Genomic DNA, 21,162 nt, shown 5'->3' with positions numbered 1-21,162 from the left:
TATCTGCCACATGGCCGTTGGCTGGTTGTGCTGCCTTCTTGCTACATCACCACAAGCTAACCCTTCTTTCTTGCTCTGCGAATATATTAGCAGGACCATTTTCTTGCATCTCAAATCAACCACATTCCATATCTCACTGTTGGGATCCTCAGGGGCTTAAATCAACCTCTTAGTAACTGCTGATGTTTCCAGATTCATACGAAGAGCCCCTTGGAGAACAGATCCTTTATCAGCACATACAACCTTATAAAAATGTATGCAATTACACTTCCACCATTTGAGCAAAAAAAATGTGAGCACAAGATCTAATTTACACAGCTTGATCAAATAGCTGTAGGTATTAAGTTTGTTTTTATCAAATGGAAATGCTACAGGATATAAATTATGCACAAATCCAACACTATCAGGAAATCTCGCCTTTCATATAGAAGTTCAGCTTCAAACAATATGCTACTCGTGGCATTGGTCAATGTGCCAAAAGGAATCCCAGCTCACCAGGCTACCAAAGCAGGCTAAAATAAGCCTTGAAAAGAAGGTACAAGTATTATCTAGCATAGCTCTGCTCAAATTATCTCAGCATTATGGAAAGCTGATTTGGCTTTATCCTGCCAGCTACAGCCCTGTCCATGTAGACTTAATTAAACTTTTCAGTGAGTTGTCCTCCTGGAGTTGTGCTCCAAATGTCTGCCTGCCTCTCTATTAACACTGATTTATGTATGCTGGTTCAGGAGAAAATTCTGAATGACAAGGTCCTGCATATTTTTTCTCTCTTTATAATTATGAGCAGTTCAGCAATTTTATGCTCAATAGTAAAATCTTGCTTTACTAGAATCTCATTTCCATAGCAATACTGTATACCTTTGTGGGCTGACCGCCACAATCTCGCTTTCTTATATCGGCAGCATGCAGCGGGACCACGATTTTAAGACTCAAGTGTCCTCTTGAAGAGCAAACAGACTGTAGCTTTTGCAGGAGAGGAAACATACTTTGGTGTCTTTGGACGGTGGGAGGAAGCCAGAATACCCAGAGGAAACCACGCAGACACAGGGAGAACATGCAAACTCCACACAGAAAGGACCCAGGGCCAGGAACTGAACCAGCAACCTTCTTATTGTGGGGCAGCAGCACTAACCACTACACCCGCTGTGCTGCCCATTGATCATCATATTTAGTGTAATTATACCATATTAGTGCTAATTGTCGTCTTGATCGCTATTTCAAGATAATAATTTTCCTGGGAAACAGCATGACGTGCAAAATGTCAGATGGTAAACAGATCAGCCACTGAGTTTGATTATGAATTGAATAGTTTTGATGCCAGTGCAGCTGTATCTTACAAAAGACAAGAGAAATATGCGTGCATGCATGTCAAACAGGGCTGCATTTGTGTTTGGTTGTGCTGATTGCGAACATCAGACTGTACCAGGTGACAAAGACCCCAGCAGAGACTACACCCTTATGGAAGGAGGAGTCAAGGGAGCAGCAGCAGAAACCCCATCACCCATGTAAAATCCAACTACAATGATCCAGAGATCAAAGTTAGAAAGGTGTGGAGGAAAGGTGGGATGAAAGGGGTAAAATAAGAGCGATGGAAGCCCTTTACTTTTATGTGTACAAAAATGTGACATTTCAAGCAGGACATTAAATGTCATGTCAGGTGGGTGTATTGCTGTAATAAATAGTGAATTGCAGCAATTAAATGAATAAAAATTATTCATATGATGAATATGGAATCTATAATTTTGTATTCACAATACTGAATCAAAATAATTAAATCCAGATAATGCGTATGCACTATTATGATAATGGCCCTTCACATTGTCCTGTCATGCTGTTTTGGGTCTGTTATCTCAGTCCTCTGGGCTGATGTTTCCTTTGGAAAAAAAAAAAAAAAACGGTCTTCGATAGGGATTTATCGAATCAATTCAGATAAAAGCTTTGGCCAAATTCACGTAAACTGAAATAACATTAGAGCAAAACAAACAGTGCTTGAGTAATGAAATCATGTTGCTGTATCCAGACATATTTTGGAGAGTGATACACTTCAGTTTTGAACTGGCTAACAATTTGTTGTGTGCCGTTTTTCTTGTTGGGAAGGTCCCAAAAAAAAAAAAAAAAAGCAGCTCAGGATTATCTCTGAAGTACATTGCTCTATTAATAACAAAAGATCTTAATTTTTATTGCTGAAAGCCTTTCATTTTTTGAGACAATGGACTTTCACTTGAAAGTAACTAAATTAATGATAAAAGCAGATTTCAAGATAAAATGGTAAAAAGAAAAAAAAAAAGAATCATGTTAAAATAAAAATTCATTAAGCAAAAATAGGGAGTGTGGTTCTTGTAAACGTCTGAGCTCTAGTTATTTTTATAAGCTAAAAAAATCATGCACATGCTTCATTAAATATAAGAGCCGGTTTGAGATTTATTGCCAGAAATGATTGTGAAAGGTCAAAAAAAATGAGTCTGACAATTACCAAGGCATATGAATGAATGAATAGCCTTTATTGTCATTGTACAAAGTTTTTAAGAGCAGCGGGGGGAGTTCGGGGAGCCAGAAACAGTTTTTGTCCATCTGCTGTGCAGATCTCCATTCGAGCAAACCTGACTCGTTGAAATTTGCACAAACATCATAAAAACTACGCCCTAAGATGCAGTGCATTCAACTTCTTTCACACAAACACACACACAGACGCACACACATGGTCTGGCTCCAGCTTCATTACAACAGCACTCTGGCAGGCTGATTGAGTGATCAAAGCAAATCACATTTAATCATATCTAATCATATGTAATAACCAGCACTGAGTGCCCAGGCGTGGCAAGACCTCCCTCTGTCTGCCTTTCCCCTTTCCTCGTTTCTATTCCTTTCCTTCCTGACATCCTTTTGCCCAACCAACATCCACACCACACAAACACACAATCACTTTCCCACCAGAACCAGCCACTCCTCTTTCTCCTTTGCCATCATCTACCTTGGTATGTGTGTTTGCTGTCGATCAAAAAGCGAGACAGAACCTGAGTGAGAAATGGCAGAGAAAGAGGCAGAAGAAGAGGCATTGAAAAGAAGAAAAAAAAAAGACAAGTAAAACAGAAGGTGACAGAAAGCACCCCCAGTAGAACTCAGAGACCCCCCGCCCCCTTAGATGCAACCTGTAAAATACCTTTGTAGTATTGTGCCCATGAAAACACATACAAGATACTCGTTGTTTCAGTTGTGTTGTGTGACTAACAGCTTTGTCTCAAACTGGAAGATGGTGCACTGGCAGTCACAGGCAATATTTTCAACATGATAATCTCCTCTCTCCAGTTCGCAGTTTTAACAGCAGCGAGAGTGTTTAGCCTCTGTGACTTCATCTAGTGTTTTTCTACACTTTGATCAGATTGTGAATTCCCACCGAGATTCTTCTTTGAATGTAATAATAATGCAGCATGATAACTGTAACTGGTAGGGACTTAAGTAGACTGCACACAGAGAGTAATATCCTTATGGTATGAGTTTATCACTGTCTCACTGGATGTAAGAAGCCCTCCTCTCATGAAGTTGCAGCAGTGAGACGATGTGGTTCTGTGAGCCCATTTGTATTTGTAATGTGAAAGGTGAAAATGTAAAAAAAAAAAAAAGGTTGAGGCACAAACTCAATCTTGAATGAAAATAAAAACAAAGTATAAGCTCCCCTGTTACTTCAGATCAGCACTCCTGTTTTTCTCTTTGTGTACTTCTCAACCCTGTTTCCCAATCTCCCATTTTTTATCAAATTGCCTTTGGGCAAGTGCCAAAAGAAACAAACTCTTTTCAGTCCCTTTTAAAACATTAGTATGGAGTGTTTATTGGAGGATCAGATAGCGTCTGAAACACCTTCCCACTACATCTTTCTGACAGTAAAGTAAAAAAGTAAGGTGGGAAAAGTTTGTTGTTGTTGTTTTTTCTCTGGTTCTGCAATTTCTTCTTTCCAAAACTGATAATTGGATGAGCATGTCCACCTGCCTAGCAGTGCAAAGGGAAAAACACAAACAGTTTATGAACTTCTCTGTCAAACCCTCTTCTTTTCAGCTCCTGTGACTTTTTCAGGAAAACAGAAGCATTACTTCCATTTGTAGTTTCATCCTTCCCCAGCCTTCATTACAATGCCAGGCTTATCACCCTTTCTTCATGTGTTCATTCAGAACAACTCTGAACTGAAGTTGTTCGTTTCTCTAGTGGGGTCACTTCCTTCTCATTAGTTTAGACATGGATGTGACCTTTTATGAGTATCTTCTTTTAAGATTTGTGGATGTGCTGAGTTCTGACGTGGAAATGTGATTCATCAGTCAAAAGTGATTAAAAATAGATTGACTCTTGTTAAATTTCATCAAACTGATCCGTGGCAGCCTGTAATTAAGATAACCACTGTATTTTCAAGTACTTTTCTCTCAGTTAAGTGCTTCTATCAAGCTTCAAAGAAAAGCATCAGAGAGGAGAGGAGATATTTGATTTGTTAGCTATTAGATATTTGCCAGTGGTACAGACATGCGCTCTTTCATTTTCCAAATAATCTGCCTCTCCTCGCCTAATGAATGCAGCAAATGAATTGTCAAGTGTTTGGTTTTCACTGTGCAGAAATAAAACATCAAGTGTCCTGAGGTGCAAAACTAACTCCAGTAATCCTTGACAACGCCTGAGTTCAGTTCATTTTCAAGTGCCTGGCTCATCTCTCCAGCAAGCACAGATTGCTGTGTGTTTACAGAGTGTGGCACAGTTTTAATATTGTTTCAGAGGCCTTTGCAGCCTGCCAAGCTAAATATCGGGGGAAGAATTGTTGCACCATAAACATTGTACCCCTCAAGAAAACAATTAAATTATAGCCTTGGCATCAGGTTTTTAGAGATGCGCAATGGGATCATAAACAAACAACCAAACAAACATGAGAGCATCTTTTTTTTCCCTCCCCAGGATGCCTTGCTGCGGCTGGCAGCAGTTGTTGACGCACGCTCGCTACGAGTGGCTCTTCGAGACAGTGTACAGGAGCTGCTACCCAGCACGGTATTTTAATGCAAACACACACAGTTGAATGTATTGGAGATCTCCTGATCTGAAAAGAAAAAGCTTCCCTATCTATGTTGTCGAGCTAAATGTGCAGACATAAGACCTGAAGAACACAGACCTCAGCACTGTTGAAAATGGATGAGACTCGAATCTCATTGATTTCAAATGTCTGGTAAATATTGCAATCTGTGTGTTTTATTTTCTAGGAGTGTGTATGTGTCTACATGCTGGAGGGAGACTTGAGACTACTATCTGACGACCCGCCACATGAGCTGCAACTGGAGGGAAAGATCAGGTGTGTGTGTGTGCGCGTGTGTGTGTATGTGTGTTTGTCCCCCCATGCAACACGATGCAGATGTTTCCTCTCAGTGATGCCCAGAAAAGCAACAGAACAAGGGAATGATGAAGAGCAGGGACACAGACGGCTGATTCTCTGTGTGAAAAGCAGGTGTCACCTGAATGAATCTGAGCTACTCAGCCCAAAATCTCATCATCAACATAGAGACAGGAGTATCACTGAGAGGGAGATCTCATCATGGAGAAACAAGGTGGACCGCTTTATCCCGCTTTATCCTCTCATTCTTACCACCTCTTTCTCATCCATTACCTATCTCTCTTGCTTTCTCATTAAAGCTCTTACTCCACCCCACCTGCCACAACCTTCCTACTTCACTGCATCAGTCTGTCTTAACCCTTTTTTCCCCTCTCAGCTTGCTTGATCCCCCAAGAGCAATGAAGCACTAAGCCAGCAGTGGCTCTGTCTCTCTAGAGGGGTCACCCCCCCTCTTTCCAGTCCCTCTCCTCAATGCTCCTCTTTATCTCTCACCTTCAATCCCTCTCCCCGTGGAAGCATTGCAGGGCTAATAGCCGAGGTGACAGTGCCTGGGGTCCTGCATAGAGACATGGCAATCCTCTCCTCTCTTAAGTGCTCTCTGAAGCTAGACAACCCCATGTGCGACCACAACTGCTACACAGACACTGCCAAAAACCAACACTACATTATTAATGAAACTGTCTGTTTGTCAGACAAGAAGCCTTTTCCCAACAACTCATTGCCACACAAACACGAGTTCACACACACATGCTTGTGCATGCACTAACATACAAAGACACACGGCACAGAGCATGCACACACACATGCACATACTCACACATGCAACCTAGGGCACTTACAAATACATTTGTCAGGGCCGCATAAAGGCTTGAGGCAGTGGGGATATTAAAAGAGCTACAGGGCACTTTGTTACTTTTCTCTCTCCAATTCACCTGCTTATACAACCCTGTTATCAAGACCTTGGCATTGAAACACACATTCACAAACAAACACAAACACCCACACACATACTCACTTCTTCTGGCCTTCTGAGAGCCAGAAGGTCATGTTTCATTCCAGTCAACTTTCTAATACACGCAATAACTGGACCTTGATAGAGAATAAAACAAGGTAGGCAAAGGCATCTTACTTCATTTTTATCCATTAAACTTGTTCGTATGTACAAGATAACTGACGTCTCCTAAACAATTATTGACCAAAACCCAAGTTTGAAATACATAGAAAACAGTGACACACTATTGAGTTGCACAATTTTTCCAATACATTTCAAGGTTAGTCTTATTTTCACTGAACTTTTTCATAATTTCATAAAAAGGAGGAATAGTATTTTAGCCTTGATGCTAACCTTTGGCAGATTAACAGCAGGATACAAATGATCAATGGTAAGATTATGCGATTATGTTTCGTGTTGTTTTGACCACATTCATTTGATATTAATAATGTGCAGTTTTGACCTTGAATTCATTTGACTCCAGAAACACAAGAAGTTTACATAAAATTCACAGCAACAAAATGTATATGTACATGTAAATCATATCGGTGACCGCCCAAGCATGAAACTGAGTCCAGCACTCCTTAAAAGTGTTGTGCATGAGGAGATAGTGTAATTATAGAAGTACTGTAATTCCCTTCAATGCAATGCATGACTGAACAAACATATGGGCAAAGTTTCACAGCTCGGTCGGCTGTAAAGGCAAAACTAAACCATAATTACTCCAAACGGCAAACAGCAGGAAAGACAGAATCAGGCACAAACATGATGTTATTAACACTACCGAGATCAATTAGCCATCTGCCAATTTCTGTGACCACCAGCTACTCACCTACACACGCACACACACACACACACTCATCACTGTACCTGAGTTGTATATTTAAACACTCTTTGCTGCTGCTGCTAACTCTTGCCACTGGCCAGCAGTGCACACATCTCCACCCCCCTCAGTTCTGTTATCTGTGATACAGTTTGAGCCGTAGTTACAGCAAACTGCTGTTACCGTCTATGGTCACATTGTCTAATACATAGAGTGTCATATGTGTACATTGATGTGAAATAACATTATTGTTTTTCTTGGCACTGGCTGATTTGTGTCTTTTTTTTATTTCTATGTTGAGTATAAATTGACCTAATTGACCCCCCCCCCCCCCCCCAACAAATGGTTTGGCCACCGAGCCTTCTCTTAGCCCCGCCCCCCTTGGTTACTGTTGCTATGCCAGGCTGTTTTCTGTTGTCTGAAGTTCGGTAGGAAAATCCAGTCACCATCAGTCCGGTGATCAGAAAGGAAAAGAAAAGAGGGTAAGAAAATTTAAACAAATACTTTAAAAGGGCGATGACGGGGAAGCTGGGACGAGAAAGGCAGAGCAAGGTAAGAAACAGCGCAGTTAGCTTGTAACTTAAGATAACTGGCCAGCTCCGATGCTAACGCCTATTAGCCTAGCTTGTACTAAAGCCCGACACAAAACGTTATCTTAGACAGAAACAGCTGAGTTTGGTAGCTCCATCAGAAAGGAAGAGACGGAGAGGAGAGGGCTGCAGCTGCAGTCAGGTAACAGAGAGAGAGACACGGGAGGGTCCTGGTGGGGGATTTATTTAAGTTGTTGGAGTTATTTCCATACAAAGATATTGACGCAGATTTAGAAGAAGTACTCCACCGCTTCAGATACAACAACACACACAAGGACCGGGACATTACTCGTTGTTAATGTTTTTTTAGACCTGTATTCAGCTGTGAGTAATGAGGAGTTGGACCGTGCTGTGTTGTGTTGTTAGTGATGTCCACAGAAGACATCCAAACACCGGCTACAAGCTAATGCGTGTTCAGGTAATAATACGGCCACGATGTATGATGAAGAATCAGCCGATTGTTGTGGAGAAATAATCCAGGTAGGATGAGTATTATACATCGTGGCCATATTCTTACCTGAAACACACACAGAGGGGTGCGTGTTACAAAGAAATAAAAATAAAAATACAATTAAAAATGAAGGAGTAATGTTAGACTAGCGCAAAAGTAGCGAGTAAGGAGAGCATCAATAGGAATGTAGTGGAGTAAAAAGTCCAATATTTGTCCTTCAAATGTAGTGAAAGTAAAAGTATCCCTCAAAAATAATACTCAAGTACAGATACTCAAAGACTGTGGTTCAGTACAGTACTCAAGTAAAGTTACTTTGTTACTGTCCACCCCTGCTGATTGTCTGATGTTAGTTTGGTGGAGAGGGAAAGCTGCATTAGTCTCATTCTGTTGACATGCAAACTCAATTGACTCCTCCAACCGGACAATATCCGGCATCAACAGGTTTGTTTTTTTAATAGCAGTCTAACGACACTCACGGAGATCCAGCACGGTGCTGTTGCAGCAGTCAGTCCAAAAACAAATTTTCATCTGAAAATTTTAGTAGAATAAAGCTGCTCTTTGTATCAAATGTAACACATACATAAAGAACCACATTATTACCATCATCAAACTTGGCTCCACACCTGGCCAACACGCACACACACACACACACACAGCTGTAATGGGTAATTTCACAATTAAAAATAGTATTATTCATGATTTTTATTGTGTTTGTTTGCCTGTCTGTTTTTGTAATGCTGGCAATCCTTTTCCAAATCCTCTCTCCCTCCTTGTCTCTTCAGTATCTGTCAGAATGTCTCTTTGTGTCTCTCACTTGGGCTAATGTGCTGAAACAAGTTATTCTTGAACCTCTGTCAATCTCAACTCTTTTATTTGCCCATTTTAGGAGTATCGCAGACCAGCTGAAGAGATGTCAGTGTCCCGGCCTTCCTTCATCCGAACTGCCAGAAAAATACAGAATCTGCCTTGCGGCACCGTTATCGGCACACAGAAGAGGTTTGTTTATATGCGTGTGCAAGTGCGTGTGTATGTGAATGTGTGCGGCAAGTTCTTGAATGATGCTCATTGACAGACAAATGGAACAGCAACTGTGTCTGTCTGTGTGTGTGTGTGTGTGTGTGTGTGTGTGTGTGTGTATCTGTGTGCATGCATGCTTGTTTGAGGATGTGTGAGCATACACTTATGCAGGCAGAGGAGCGGAGAGATGTGAGAACATGGGATAAAAAGAATGGAAGTGGAGAGAGAGATAGTGAAGTGAGGGAGAGATAGAGCTGTGTGGGCAACAAAATTGGACAGGGGACCAATAAAGGTCTATGATGAGGAAAGAAAAGAAAAAACATGCCACAGTTCAAACGAGTAGAATGAATGGCCTCTACTTTGCTTTTCAAATTTACATTTTTGTATCTAAAAGCAGATATGAGAGAGTAAACTTGAGGGATGTAATCATTGAGATGTTTTGCCTCACTGCCCAGCACCCTGTGGATCAATAAATAGCACTAAACATTCAATAATAATGCAAAAATAACTGTTAGTCAAAGATTCCAAAGCTGCAAACACATCATTCTGCATGTTTCGTGTTTTGCTTTGTTTTCTTTTGTCTTTTTGCCTGCTTTTTACGAAAACAACAATAGTCCATCAGCAAACCTATTTTTGTTTGCAAGGTTCTGCAGTAGCAATCTGCTCCACATCGATGGAAAAGGCAAAAAAAAAAAACCAAAATGAAAGAAAAAAAGAAACAGTGTTATGAAAGGACATGATGTTGATTTGTTTTCTTTTCTTTGTTTATTTTTTGTTCAATGTTTAATTCACTTGAAAATATCTATTAGTATTTGAACACAAAGAAAGAGGAAATAAGAGGCAAGGACAATGATACAAAAGAACATTATGAATCCTTTTTCTCTTTCCCTCTCTTTATTTCTTTCTTGGTCTGTTTCTTTCCTTGTGACAGCTGTCGTCATTCCTATCTTGGACCAGCAACAGGACAAGGCCATTGCTGTCTTATTGGTGAGTTGTTGCTTTCAAGCAGACCCAGAAGCGTTAAAATAAAATATATGAACCAATATAATGATTAAGTTACCATTGCTTACACAATGGCTTCCTTATTATTTAAAATATGTATGTTTGTGGCCTAAAAACAAACATACATTCATTTTATTCATTTTGTAACGTTAATTAAATGAACTCCACAAACAGCTTCAGCCTGCAGGAGTCAATGCAGTGAAGTGGACTGATGTGTCTGTGTGTTCCAGGTGGGCTGTAATCCATTATCTGATCAAGATGAACTGCATCTTAACGTGCTGGAAAAACATGTAAGCTTCCTCTTTTTCTGTCTGTCCTGTTTGTTTTATAAAAGTAATGAAAAATAACTCAGCAGCAAAAGCTGTCTCCGTGGAAGAATTCAGTCTTCGTTCAGGCAGCACCTTTCTGCACAAAGGCCATCTCCATGGTATTTTACAGAAGGGATAAAGCAGTCTCTAAGGAAGCAGAATCTATGATGATGTCAAAGAGTTAAATAGAAGCAGAAACACAGATGACTTTGAAAAGATGCAGCATCTAAATGTAGAGAAAATGCGGAACTAAGAGTTTCACACACAAACAACAAAGTGAATGCACAGTGAGCTGATGATATAAAATAGCTAAAATAACCCCCTGTTGGTAAGATCAGAAAGTCTCTTTACCGGATATATTCAAATATGTCTGCCTGCTGTTGGTCAACATATGTCTGCAGAATTCTGTGCATTGTTGCACACAAGCCCAGCGAGAATTTCTGCATGATGATGCGTGAGATGTTTACCTACATGACCTTTTGGTTCATATATGTTGTGCTTGATAGATGAAAATAAAATGACATCAAACAGCCATTAGTCTGAGGAGCATCTCTATATGTCTGTGCCTGCGTGACATCCCAGGCTTCAGTGGCATGTGTGCGAGTCCAGGCTGTTCAGGCATCCTACCAGAGGCCTCCACTCAGCCCCTCACTCATACAGTCCCACAATGCGCTGCTGCACCTCAACGTCTCAGAACAGGACTACTGTGAGCTGGACCGTAACATTCTCCAACTCTGTGGTAATGCCCATACACACACACACGAACACACATACTGTGCAAAATATGCAAAATCATGCTTCATATCGCCTACAATTCTCCCTACAATTCTTTCACATTCACTCACACAATTCCTATATTTCCTGCACCTCATACACACAAACAATCTGGTATATGAGAGGCAGGGTATGTTATTGGAATAAACCCATCCAGAAAAAAAGCTCCATGAATTTAGATGGACTTTGTCACTGACAAAAAGAATGTGTGATAGCTCCTGTGTGAAAACAAGAGTGCTGAGCAAAAATACTGTTAAAAATCTCATGCATAATGGAAGTGGACTGGCTAATGTTCCTACGCATATACATATAGAGCAGTGTTGTTTATGCCCTGCTAGCTGCCTTCAGTCTCCTCTGTGTTTTCCAGCCTTTCTGCTTCTCTGTCCAGCTCTTTCCTTCTGTCTTCATCTGTAGTCCAGGCATCCCTCCATCTCTTGTCTTGTCATTATTATTAGTCCCCCTGTTAGCTGGTTCCCATTCACCCTTCCACAACCTTGCTGTCTCAGTGCATCCCTTCACAGATTTCTTTCCGTCCACTTGCGTACATGCTCTGCATTCACTTCCTTCCTTAACTCCAATCTGCCTTAGCTCCCTCTGGTTTTTACTCCCATCACTCCCTGTCTCTCTTGCTCTCCATTGTCTCTTTCAGGTGAGCTCTATGACCTTGATGCAGCCTCTCTCCAGCTCAAAGTCATCAATTATGTAAGTGGTTGAGATCACTCATACACTCCCACATACACACAGTTAAAAACCATCAGTACAAGCAAGCCACATAATCCTTCCTGGTGACTTATTCCCCTCTTCCTGTCAGTACTCACACCAGAGGCATTTTATCATGCAATTACTTCACCAGATATCGGGCTTCAAGAACAGAATGGAAAAAAATCTGATAATAATTTTAACGTATGAAATTATTCACACATAAAAAAAATATGAGGTAGAGGAGTATAGACCAGAAGATCGATAGTGCTTTCAAGGTTATACTGCTTTTTATCAAAGAGCCTCAGTCTGTCAAAATATCAGCATACTTTTAAATATTTTAATTCTACCAGTGTCTTATATATTTTTAATAAAACAGGAAGTTTATATTCTTAATGTATAACACTTGTGTTATATATAAAGCTTGCCAATTATAGCTGTTTACTTGTTGCCTGTTTCTCTTTGTCTTCTGTGGTTTGTTAACAATAATAATATGATTTGATGCAGCCTATAATTCATAGATTCCAGTTTTGAAAAGTCAGACATTCAAAATGTTTTAATCTCTGGCAGATTATCACCAATCCCCATTATTTTTTTATCCGAAAAACAAAAAGTGTGGAAATTTTGCTCGGGTTTACCTTGATTATTAAGCAACATACAAGGCTGATTTTTAAACATTAATGATTATAAAATATAATCAAAAGAAAATCAGATTCTACAAAGCCCTTTTGCATTTTAAAAACCTTCTCCTTTAAATGTACATTTTTTTTAATACTAAATTATTACTTATTACAAACCCATGTGTAATCTGCTTTCGTCTTCTGTAGTAGGTATCGAAGGAAGGACTCCCTCTAACTACAGGGATCAGCATCCTTTCACACTACAAAACCACATGCCTTTCAGGAAAAAGCTTTTGAACCAATGTGAAACTGAGGTCAAACAACACGGTTGCAGCAGTGCAAGCTGTGTGTAAAGCCTCACTCAGCCTTTGGTGCCTCCAAACCTGTTCTTGTCGGGTTGTTTTTTTTTTCCTATATTTGAAGCAAAGGAGAGGCTGAGCTGGTGCAAAAAGCTGCAGGGGTTTAAAATGTCTTTTGAATCCTCCATGGTTTTTTTAGCCTATTCATTGTTAGACTAATAAAAAGGAGGGGTGGTAGGGGTAGGGTTGAGTTGGGGGCGTTGTAGTAAAAGCAGCATTAAATTGTTGCTTCTGAATAACTCTCACTTTGGTGGGGAGTGCTTGGGGCGGTTCTTATGGGATTAACAGTATTTGGGAAAAAGGGGGTGGAGGGCCTTATTATCATACATGGGTGCAACAACATATCTATATACATGTGTGCGGATGGTAAGTGTTTGCGTGTGTTATGGAGAGGCGAGCATCTTGGCAGAGCCTGGTGTTTATTCCTGTCCTGGTTGTTCTCCTTCCAGCTCTGTGGATTACAGAGACTAATATTGTGTGATGCTGCTCTTACGTATAACCATGTGTGGGTGTCTGAACATCTATGCATGTTCATGTATATTCTTATGTACCTACAGCATTTGTTTCAGTGTCCATGAAGGTGTGTACATTTGTACCTCAGAGTATATTTCAGGCTATGAATGTGAATGAAATGTTTTCCATCACAGACCACAGCAGGATATCGTTTGCAACCCTGTAGTTCTTCGAGAACACACCAGCAGAGGTGTTGAATGCAAAAGCTTACCTTTTATAAACACAAAGGCTTGTGTTATGGATTTAAGTTTGATAAATAGACAGAAAACATTTATATCGTGAAAAATACCACAGCTTGGTACTTTACAAGATGAATACAATGCCAAAATGATAACTTAGTACAATGGAGTGGAAATTCAAAAAGAAAAAAAATGTATGTCCATTTTAGAAAATCATTGTTCGCTGAATACTGTAATTTGCATTTATTATACAGTTTCATACCTTCACACAATGCTTTAATCATAAAAAAACTCTAGATTTTGTAATGTTCGGTATTTTGATAATATATTCTGTGAATTATGGTAACTGGTATCATGTTTTTAAATCTAGATCTTCAATTATAAATTACTGCAGGACAGTTAATATGAAATCCTTGCCCTATCTGCGCCTGGGCCATTTTCAATTGTCTACTGATTTCTTATCTCATCTTCAATTTAAGGCTACGCTCTGAGGAATCATAAATTGAGGCTTTAAAAACTATTTGAGCAAAGAACATTTTTCTGAGTTTATATCAGGACTGATGTTGTGTTTCTCTTCTCCTTTAGCTGCAGCAGCAAACTAAGTCGCAGTGTTGCTGTTTGCTGCTGGTGTCTGAGGACAACCACCAGCTGTTTTGTCAGGTAAACACTTTGGCTTTTGTGAGGAGATACATGAACAAACTTTTAAAATTCTCTCCATTTCCAAATCAATCTCATATACTTTTGTTACAATAATCTCTGTCTGAAATACACAAAAACATACATATTGTTGCCTCTCACAGATGTTCTTTTCATCTACCAAACTTTTTCTTACCACACATACACAGAGCCACTATTTTTACTTTTCAAAGACTAACTTGGACATAAACATTCGAATAACCAGTTATCTTTAACATTTGTGACTGTAAGGTTGTTGGAGACAAAGTCCTGGAAGAGGAAATCAGCTTCCCAGTAAGTCATTTCTTCTTCTTCTTCCTCTTAATAATAATAATAATAATAATAATTTTTTAACAGCTGTATTTATTTTTCAGATTGTGTTCATTCCTGCATTTAATTGTTCAATGTTTCATTTACTTCTTATTATTTCCTTGCACTTTTGATGTAAATGTGGTAACCCTAAGGTTTCTTTACTGACATGAAAGAATACATCTCACGCATGTAATCTATATAGTCCGTGGCAGTGGTTATTATGAAGAAGTAATCATTTCCTTTGGGTTGCTTTAGTCCCCTTTCCCTGGTTGTGATGCAGACGTAGCATTTTTAGCAGACTAATGATGTGTGCAATCTTAATAACAGATGATGTAGAGATATATCAGTGCACAGAAAACACACCCTTAATAGGTTATTTTTTCTAATTGAAAAAGTGAGGTAACAGACATCCCACAGAATAAACAGCCTTTATTTATATATTTTTGCCCCATACACATCTCTGGGGACTCTTGCAACTATTCTGTTTCCTTTCTGTCTTTTTGCCCTCCTTACACTGTTTTTGTTTACCCCCTTTCACTCCAATTCCTTCTCTCCTTTTTTTATTGTCTGTTCAGCTGATGTTTGGGCGTTTTGGTCAGGTTGTTGAGAAGAAGAAGTCAATTACTCTTCAGGACATTAGTGCTGTAAGAATCCTATCTAACTATCCATCCATCCATCCATCCGTCTGTCCGTCCATCCATCTAATCATTCTGCCTCTCTTCCCGTCAGGAGGAGCGTAGGCAGCTGTCCAGTATGTTAGGCTGTGAGATCTCCTCTATGCTCTGTGTCCCTGTGGTCAGCAGAGCCACTGGTCAGGTGGTGGCTCTAGCATGCGCCTTTAACAAGCAGGGTGGTCAAAGGTACGTATGCAAGACATTGTTCAAACTGTAATATATTATTAACCTTTTTCTTGTTGTAGGTCATGTGCTGTGTTTTCCTGCTCTTACTATAAATCATAAGGTCACAGTAAAACATCACATGCTGAGAGACACTACTGAATTCTGCTTTGAACACAGTAGCTGTTCAGAAATCACAGTGACTCACTCACTGATGCATATTACTGGAGTATATTTAAAATCCTGGATTGTCAATGTGACAACTCTTTAGCTTTTTGAAATCCCAAATCACTGACTTGTAGTAGATACGAAGATGCATCTGACAGCGGCTTACGGTAATGTTGGGGCAGCCTGATTGGTTGAGCTCTGAACAGCTGAGATTTGTTGTGTTGTGTCTGTGACCATGCAGATGGCTATGTGATGATCTGGAGACAGGTCATGAGTGTAACAGCAGCGGGTAGCTTGGCTGCTGGGTTTGGCACAATGTCTTGGCTTTTATTTGTTTGTGTGTGTATGCTGCCTGAAGCTACACCGCTATCTCCTGAATGCAGACGCCCATGTCTGGGAAGAACAGTTTGAAAGTGTGGGAAAGATTATTTTGCATGATTTATATTCTTTTTAATATTACTATCACTGACGTGTTGATCTTAAATGTGCTTTTATATCCACCATCCTTCTCTCTCTCTCCACTTTTCAAGCAGTCTGTCTCAACATATATTTTGGTGTGGGAAAACTTGGTGTTATTTTCATACTTTACACATGACTCAAGTGCGCACTAACCCTAACCCTAACCCACACACATGCATGCGCCCAGACAATCCCTTTCCTTTGAATGGCTTCTCTCAGAAGACTAAAATAGATGAGAAGGGATCATGTCCAATAATTTCTCCCTCTGCAAGTCGCACTGATGGCAGAGCTGGCTTCTCATTACCATGGTAACCGCAGCAGGATTATGGTCACAATCGCACATAAAATGAGATAAATCTATCCTATGGGTTGAGCTTAGTCATACAGATTTTTAGCAGACATATAGCTTAAAGATCCATCTCCACTCGTATCAAGTGCATATTCATGTGCATTTATGATAAAACATTTCTGATTCAAATGGGGGATTTGCTGAAACTTCTCTTTGCCACACTTCAAAATGGATCCTCTTATCCAAAGACCACAGGTGTAAAAAAAAATGTATTGTGACACCAGCAACAGGTCCATAACTCAGTTTTGCTGCCAGCAGATGAGACTACTACACACAACGCACACGATTGCAAACATAATGGAGGCTTTAGTTATGCAGAGGTCTGATTCAGAGAGCACAATAAGGTGAAAGAATGGAATAATATCAGATCATATCAGAGTCACAAGACAACGCAGAGTCCATGCATATTAGTCACAAGCTCTTTCATAAATACCTGTTTCTTTGTTGAAACTGGGTCTTTCACCCGTGCTGGTTTTTGTTCTAGCTGCAGGAATGGATCCTTATTTTTAATGTGGTAGAAAAAAAACAGATACCACAGAAAATGACTCCCCAGCCCATGATTTGTATTTCTTGTGGAAAGTGACCTTAGTCAAGATTCCCAGGCCTCTTCCAAGCTTGGTACAAATTCTGCCCCCTTTGCTGGAATACCTACATATCAAGCTCAAGGCAAGACAGCCTTAGCAAATATTCACTGCTCCTAACAGCGACATAATAATGTGCCACTGCCCCCTGTGGTCAAATGGCGATAACTGCAGGCAATTACTGGCATCTCCATTTTCACTGCAGACAATTTCATTTATCTGTCTTTGTTTACCTGATTAATGCTGTCATGTTCACACATTATTTAATTTCAGCAGAGCTTTCAGTCCTGGCAGGAAAGTGAAATTAAGTTCAGTCTTTAATTTTCAGTCACTTAGACTCCCAAGTAACTTCAGTTCTAATTTTCTGTTATTAGTTGATATTTATTCAACTTTGCTTTTTGTAAAATTTGCTTTTGATGATTGATCTAGAAAATGCGGTGGTGGAAGAAGTTAATGAGTTTTCCAAAGCCTGTGACAATGCCAGTCCAAAATGAAAAGCAGCTAGAAGTCTCTTTTGAAGCGCATCACTGTAGCAACACCATAGCACACATAATATCTGAACATGACTATGTGATGTTTGTGTGTCATACAGACACACAGAGGCAGATGAGCATGCCATCCAGCACTGTTTCTGCTACACTTCAACAGTCCTCACTTCAACTTTGGCCTTCCAGAAAGAGCAGAAATTGAAAGTGGAGTGCCAGGTACAGCATGTGCTCATTCACAGACTCAAAAACGCATACACACACTCTGTATACACATATAAATATGCATGAAGTTTCTGTTGAAAAAGTTTTTCATCTCCACTGTTTCTCCACATAGGCACTCTTACAAGTGGCCAAGAATCTCTTCACACACTTGGGTAAGTTTTGCTCCTGTCTGTCTGCCTGCCTGTTTGATAGAAGGATGTCGTAGGGCAATTTGTGTTAATGGCAACTATTGAAGTGGTCACCTAATGAAACGAATGACGCACGTAATTGAATGAGATGATATTACCGACCTTAAAGGTGATTACACCCAGGATCATAACCATAAAATCAAAAGGGTATTAAAAACCAGCCCCCTTCCCCCCTTAATTACACCAACGCATTTAGATTCTTATCTAACAGTGAGCGCCAACTGTAGAATAAGTCACTGATGATTCATCATGATTGTTGCTGCAAAAAGAAAAAAAATTGATCCACCAGTAGAACAAATTGCCTCTCACTGTACCAAACCGTTGATTACAAAAGCTCTTATCAGCCTGTGCAGCTGATCCACTGGTACTCGTGGCGTAATCTCTGTGTCTCTCTATCTGGGCTTTCATTTCCTCTCTTTTCCTTTTTTTTTTTTTTTTACTCACCCACTTCTTCTTTCCTCTCTCCTTCTGTGACTCTCTAATTTTTTTCAGATGACGTGTCAGTACTGTTACAGGAAATTATAGTGGAGGCCAGGAACCTCAGTGATGCAGAGATGTAAGCCCTCTGATTCATCTTCAGATTGATAAGGGATGTTTGTGTCTGTGTGTGTGAATGTATGTGTGTGAGTGTGTGTGAGTGTGTGTAGATGTCTTTATCTCTGTCTGAAAAGGCATATCTCACTACATTGATGAAATGAAACAAGGAAATGTTCTCCATCACTTTTCCTGCTCTGTCACTCTTTGTCTCTCCAGCTGTTCAGTGTTCCTGCTGGATCGTGTTAGTCATGAGCTCGTGGCCAAAGTGTTTGACGGGGGCGTGGTTAGTGATGAAGAGGTACAATATGCTTCTTGTTTTTGTTTTTTGTTTTTTTTTTCGTTTTTTTTGTACAGTTAAACAGTGTATCTTGTATATTTACAAGAGTGCTGCTAGATAACTGACAGAAAATAAACGAACAGTGAGATGAATGACATTCAAACAATGTAATTGGGGTAATTGGGGTAATTGCGAAGTCAGCATCCAAAACTCTTTTTTGTCAGTAGCTATTAATGTTCCCTATTGACACAAGCAATTGCTGTATGTGTGTGTGTATTTGCAGAAAGAGTTTCGCATCCCAGCAGATCAGGGTATTGCAGGACACGTGGCCACCACCGGTCAGATACTAAACATTAAGGATGCCTACTCCCACCCTCTTTTCTACCGAGGAGTGGACGACAGCACCGGCTTTAGGACTCGCAACATCCTCTGTTTCCCCATCAAAGACGAGAACAATGGTAACATTAAACATGCACACACGTATGCTAACGTTCTTCATTCAAGCTTTTGTTAGTGAACACCAAAAGTCAATATGCTGCCAAAATGCTGATATGCTCAATTAAAGCTTCATCAGTCAAACATTGTGTTCATCAGCGCAGTTTTAAGAGCTGCAAAGGTGACAAATGATAAGCTAATAGTACGACAGAACCAATAGAAATCTGAGATTAATGAAAACAAAACACAAGACTGTAAAAATACAAACAACACAAGATTAATAGATAAAAGACAGTTAAAACATTTAAACTATGAAAAAATTTGATTTGTGGATAGTGGATAATATTCAGCTGGTGCATAAAAACTAAAAGCTCTCCCATTGTTAATCTGGGTTAGGGTTAGGGTGCTAAGGAGCTACCAGTTACCCAGATACCAAAGTCTAATATGCACAGGCAGCTGATAGTAAAATAAAGGCTGGTTAGTTTGAATGCAGATGCTCCCACAGTCTCTCAGAATAACACAGATTGTGTCTTTGTATCTAGTTGTATCAATTGTGTCTCTAAAGTATATAAAGTCCATTTCAGAAACTCTGCTCATTGTGTTTCTTACTTAGAAAATACAGAATACTTTCACCTTCTACTATCGACTATTTTCAGGCTGACAAACTTTAGATCCTCAGTTATTTGTGTCCGAATAGAAAATTGTCTGAACCTCATATTAAGAGGTTGAAAATTAGATCTTTGTGAGTGCAATTAAGCTCAGCCCCAGTGTGAAATTAATTTAAATCTGTTTTTACCTGTGGCTGTGGCATTTTGGGCCTCATTGTCTGATCCTTGACTCCCATCTTCCACCTTCCATGTTCCACCATCCCCCCACCCCGCTTTTTTCTCACTTATATCATCTCTGCATCTTTACTTCTGTCCTTTCAAACTTGGATTTAAATCCCTCCTCCTCTAGAGGTGATCGGGGTGGCTGAGTTGGTGAATAAGATGAATGGACCTTGGTTTAACCGCTTTGATGAGGATTTGGCCACAGCTTTCTCCATCTACTGTGGTATCAGCATCGCCCATGTAAGTCTCCTCTCTCCCTTGAACCTTTATATACGCATTCTCTACTTCAGTGTTTTGAATAACCACAGTTATTTGGCCATTACATTGTTTATGGAACCGTTAGTTCTATATTAGTAAAGAGAGAAAGCAGGACTATGAACCGAGCATATAAAACATGAAGTAAATAAACTACACAACACCTGAAGAAACATTGTTAGTGACAAACTAATCAATCACTTCTAACAGCTTTTATTAATTTTTCATATATTCTTTATTAGTAGCTGCAATGAAAAAGTATGAAAGAACAGTTAAACACACACGACATTATTCTTCATACACTGACTTGTTAAATAATCCAAGGTCATTAAATCTTTAGCTTGATTTTAAACACCGCTCCAAATCTAAACATAATGCATAATTGTATCACATCTGCAACCTCCATAAATATAACTGCACAAGGAGGAGTAGATGAGAGCACTACAGTGGTAGTAAGATCGAACAGGTTCAGCTCGGTGGGAGCAAAATGCTCACTTAAGGCAGAGTAGAGAAAAGTCTCGAGGGAAATTAGAGCAATTGGGTCTGAGTTGGGACTCAGTGGCTTTTATGTTGTAAGTTCATAGATGTTTTACGGCTGATGCAAACCCATTAACACGTTCAGCTGAACCACTGCATGATCCGCAAAGAGACGTCACTAAAGACGATGATGCTTGATGGCATTAATGAAGGATATACACAGGGGGGAAATAGACAAGGGACTGTGTGCTGTCTTGTTGTCACCTGCCAGAGCTTTTATCGACCTTTTATTCAATTGCAATATTTTTGGGATAGATTTATGAAAAACACAATATTTACAATCACAGATAAATATGTTTTTTTTTTTTTTTTTTGTTTTCAAGCAAGTGTT

The 21,162-nt window shown here is 39.7% G+C and overlaps 1 protein-coding gene across 1 annotated transcript in view; it reads left to right on the top strand.

Annotated features, from left to right (window-relative positions):
• Positions 1 to 21,162, top strand: part of pde2a (phosphodiesterase 2A) — an 86,795-nt gene that overhangs the window by 56,343 nt on the left and 9,290 nt on the right. Inside the window, exons 3-19 of the mRNA XM_029518356.1 lie at positions 4,930 to 5,019; positions 5,229 to 5,317; positions 9,098 to 9,207; positions 10,160 to 10,215; positions 10,461 to 10,520; positions 11,121 to 11,277; positions 11,962 to 12,014; positions 14,268 to 14,342; positions 14,610 to 14,651; positions 15,245 to 15,313; positions 15,399 to 15,529; positions 17,655 to 17,766; positions 17,885 to 17,924; positions 18,453 to 18,516; positions 18,714 to 18,795; positions 19,058 to 19,232; positions 20,167 to 20,279. Of these exons, the coding sequence (XP_029374216.1) occupies positions 4,930 to 5,019; positions 5,229 to 5,317; positions 9,098 to 9,207; positions 10,160 to 10,215; positions 10,461 to 10,520; positions 11,121 to 11,277; positions 11,962 to 12,014; positions 14,268 to 14,342; positions 14,610 to 14,651; positions 15,245 to 15,313; positions 15,399 to 15,529; positions 17,655 to 17,766; positions 17,885 to 17,924; positions 18,453 to 18,516; positions 18,714 to 18,795; positions 19,058 to 19,232; positions 20,167 to 20,279 (1,518 nt within the window). The remainder of the gene's footprint in view (positions 1 to 4,929; positions 5,020 to 5,228; positions 5,318 to 9,097; positions 9,208 to 10,159; positions 10,216 to 10,460; positions 10,521 to 11,120; positions 11,278 to 11,961; positions 12,015 to 14,267; positions 14,343 to 14,609; positions 14,652 to 15,244; positions 15,314 to 15,398; positions 15,530 to 17,654; positions 17,767 to 17,884; positions 17,925 to 18,452; positions 18,517 to 18,713; positions 18,796 to 19,057; positions 19,233 to 20,166; positions 20,280 to 21,162) is intronic.

Source organism: Echeneis naucrates, chromosome 13 (genome assembly GCF_900963305.1).
Source record: "Echeneis naucrates chromosome 13, fEcheNa1.1, whole genome shotgun sequence".
NCBI classification, from domain to species: Eukaryota; Metazoa; Chordata; class Actinopteri; order Carangiformes; family Echeneidae; genus Echeneis; species Echeneis naucrates.
This window is presented reverse-complemented; position numbering and strand designations above follow the sequence as displayed.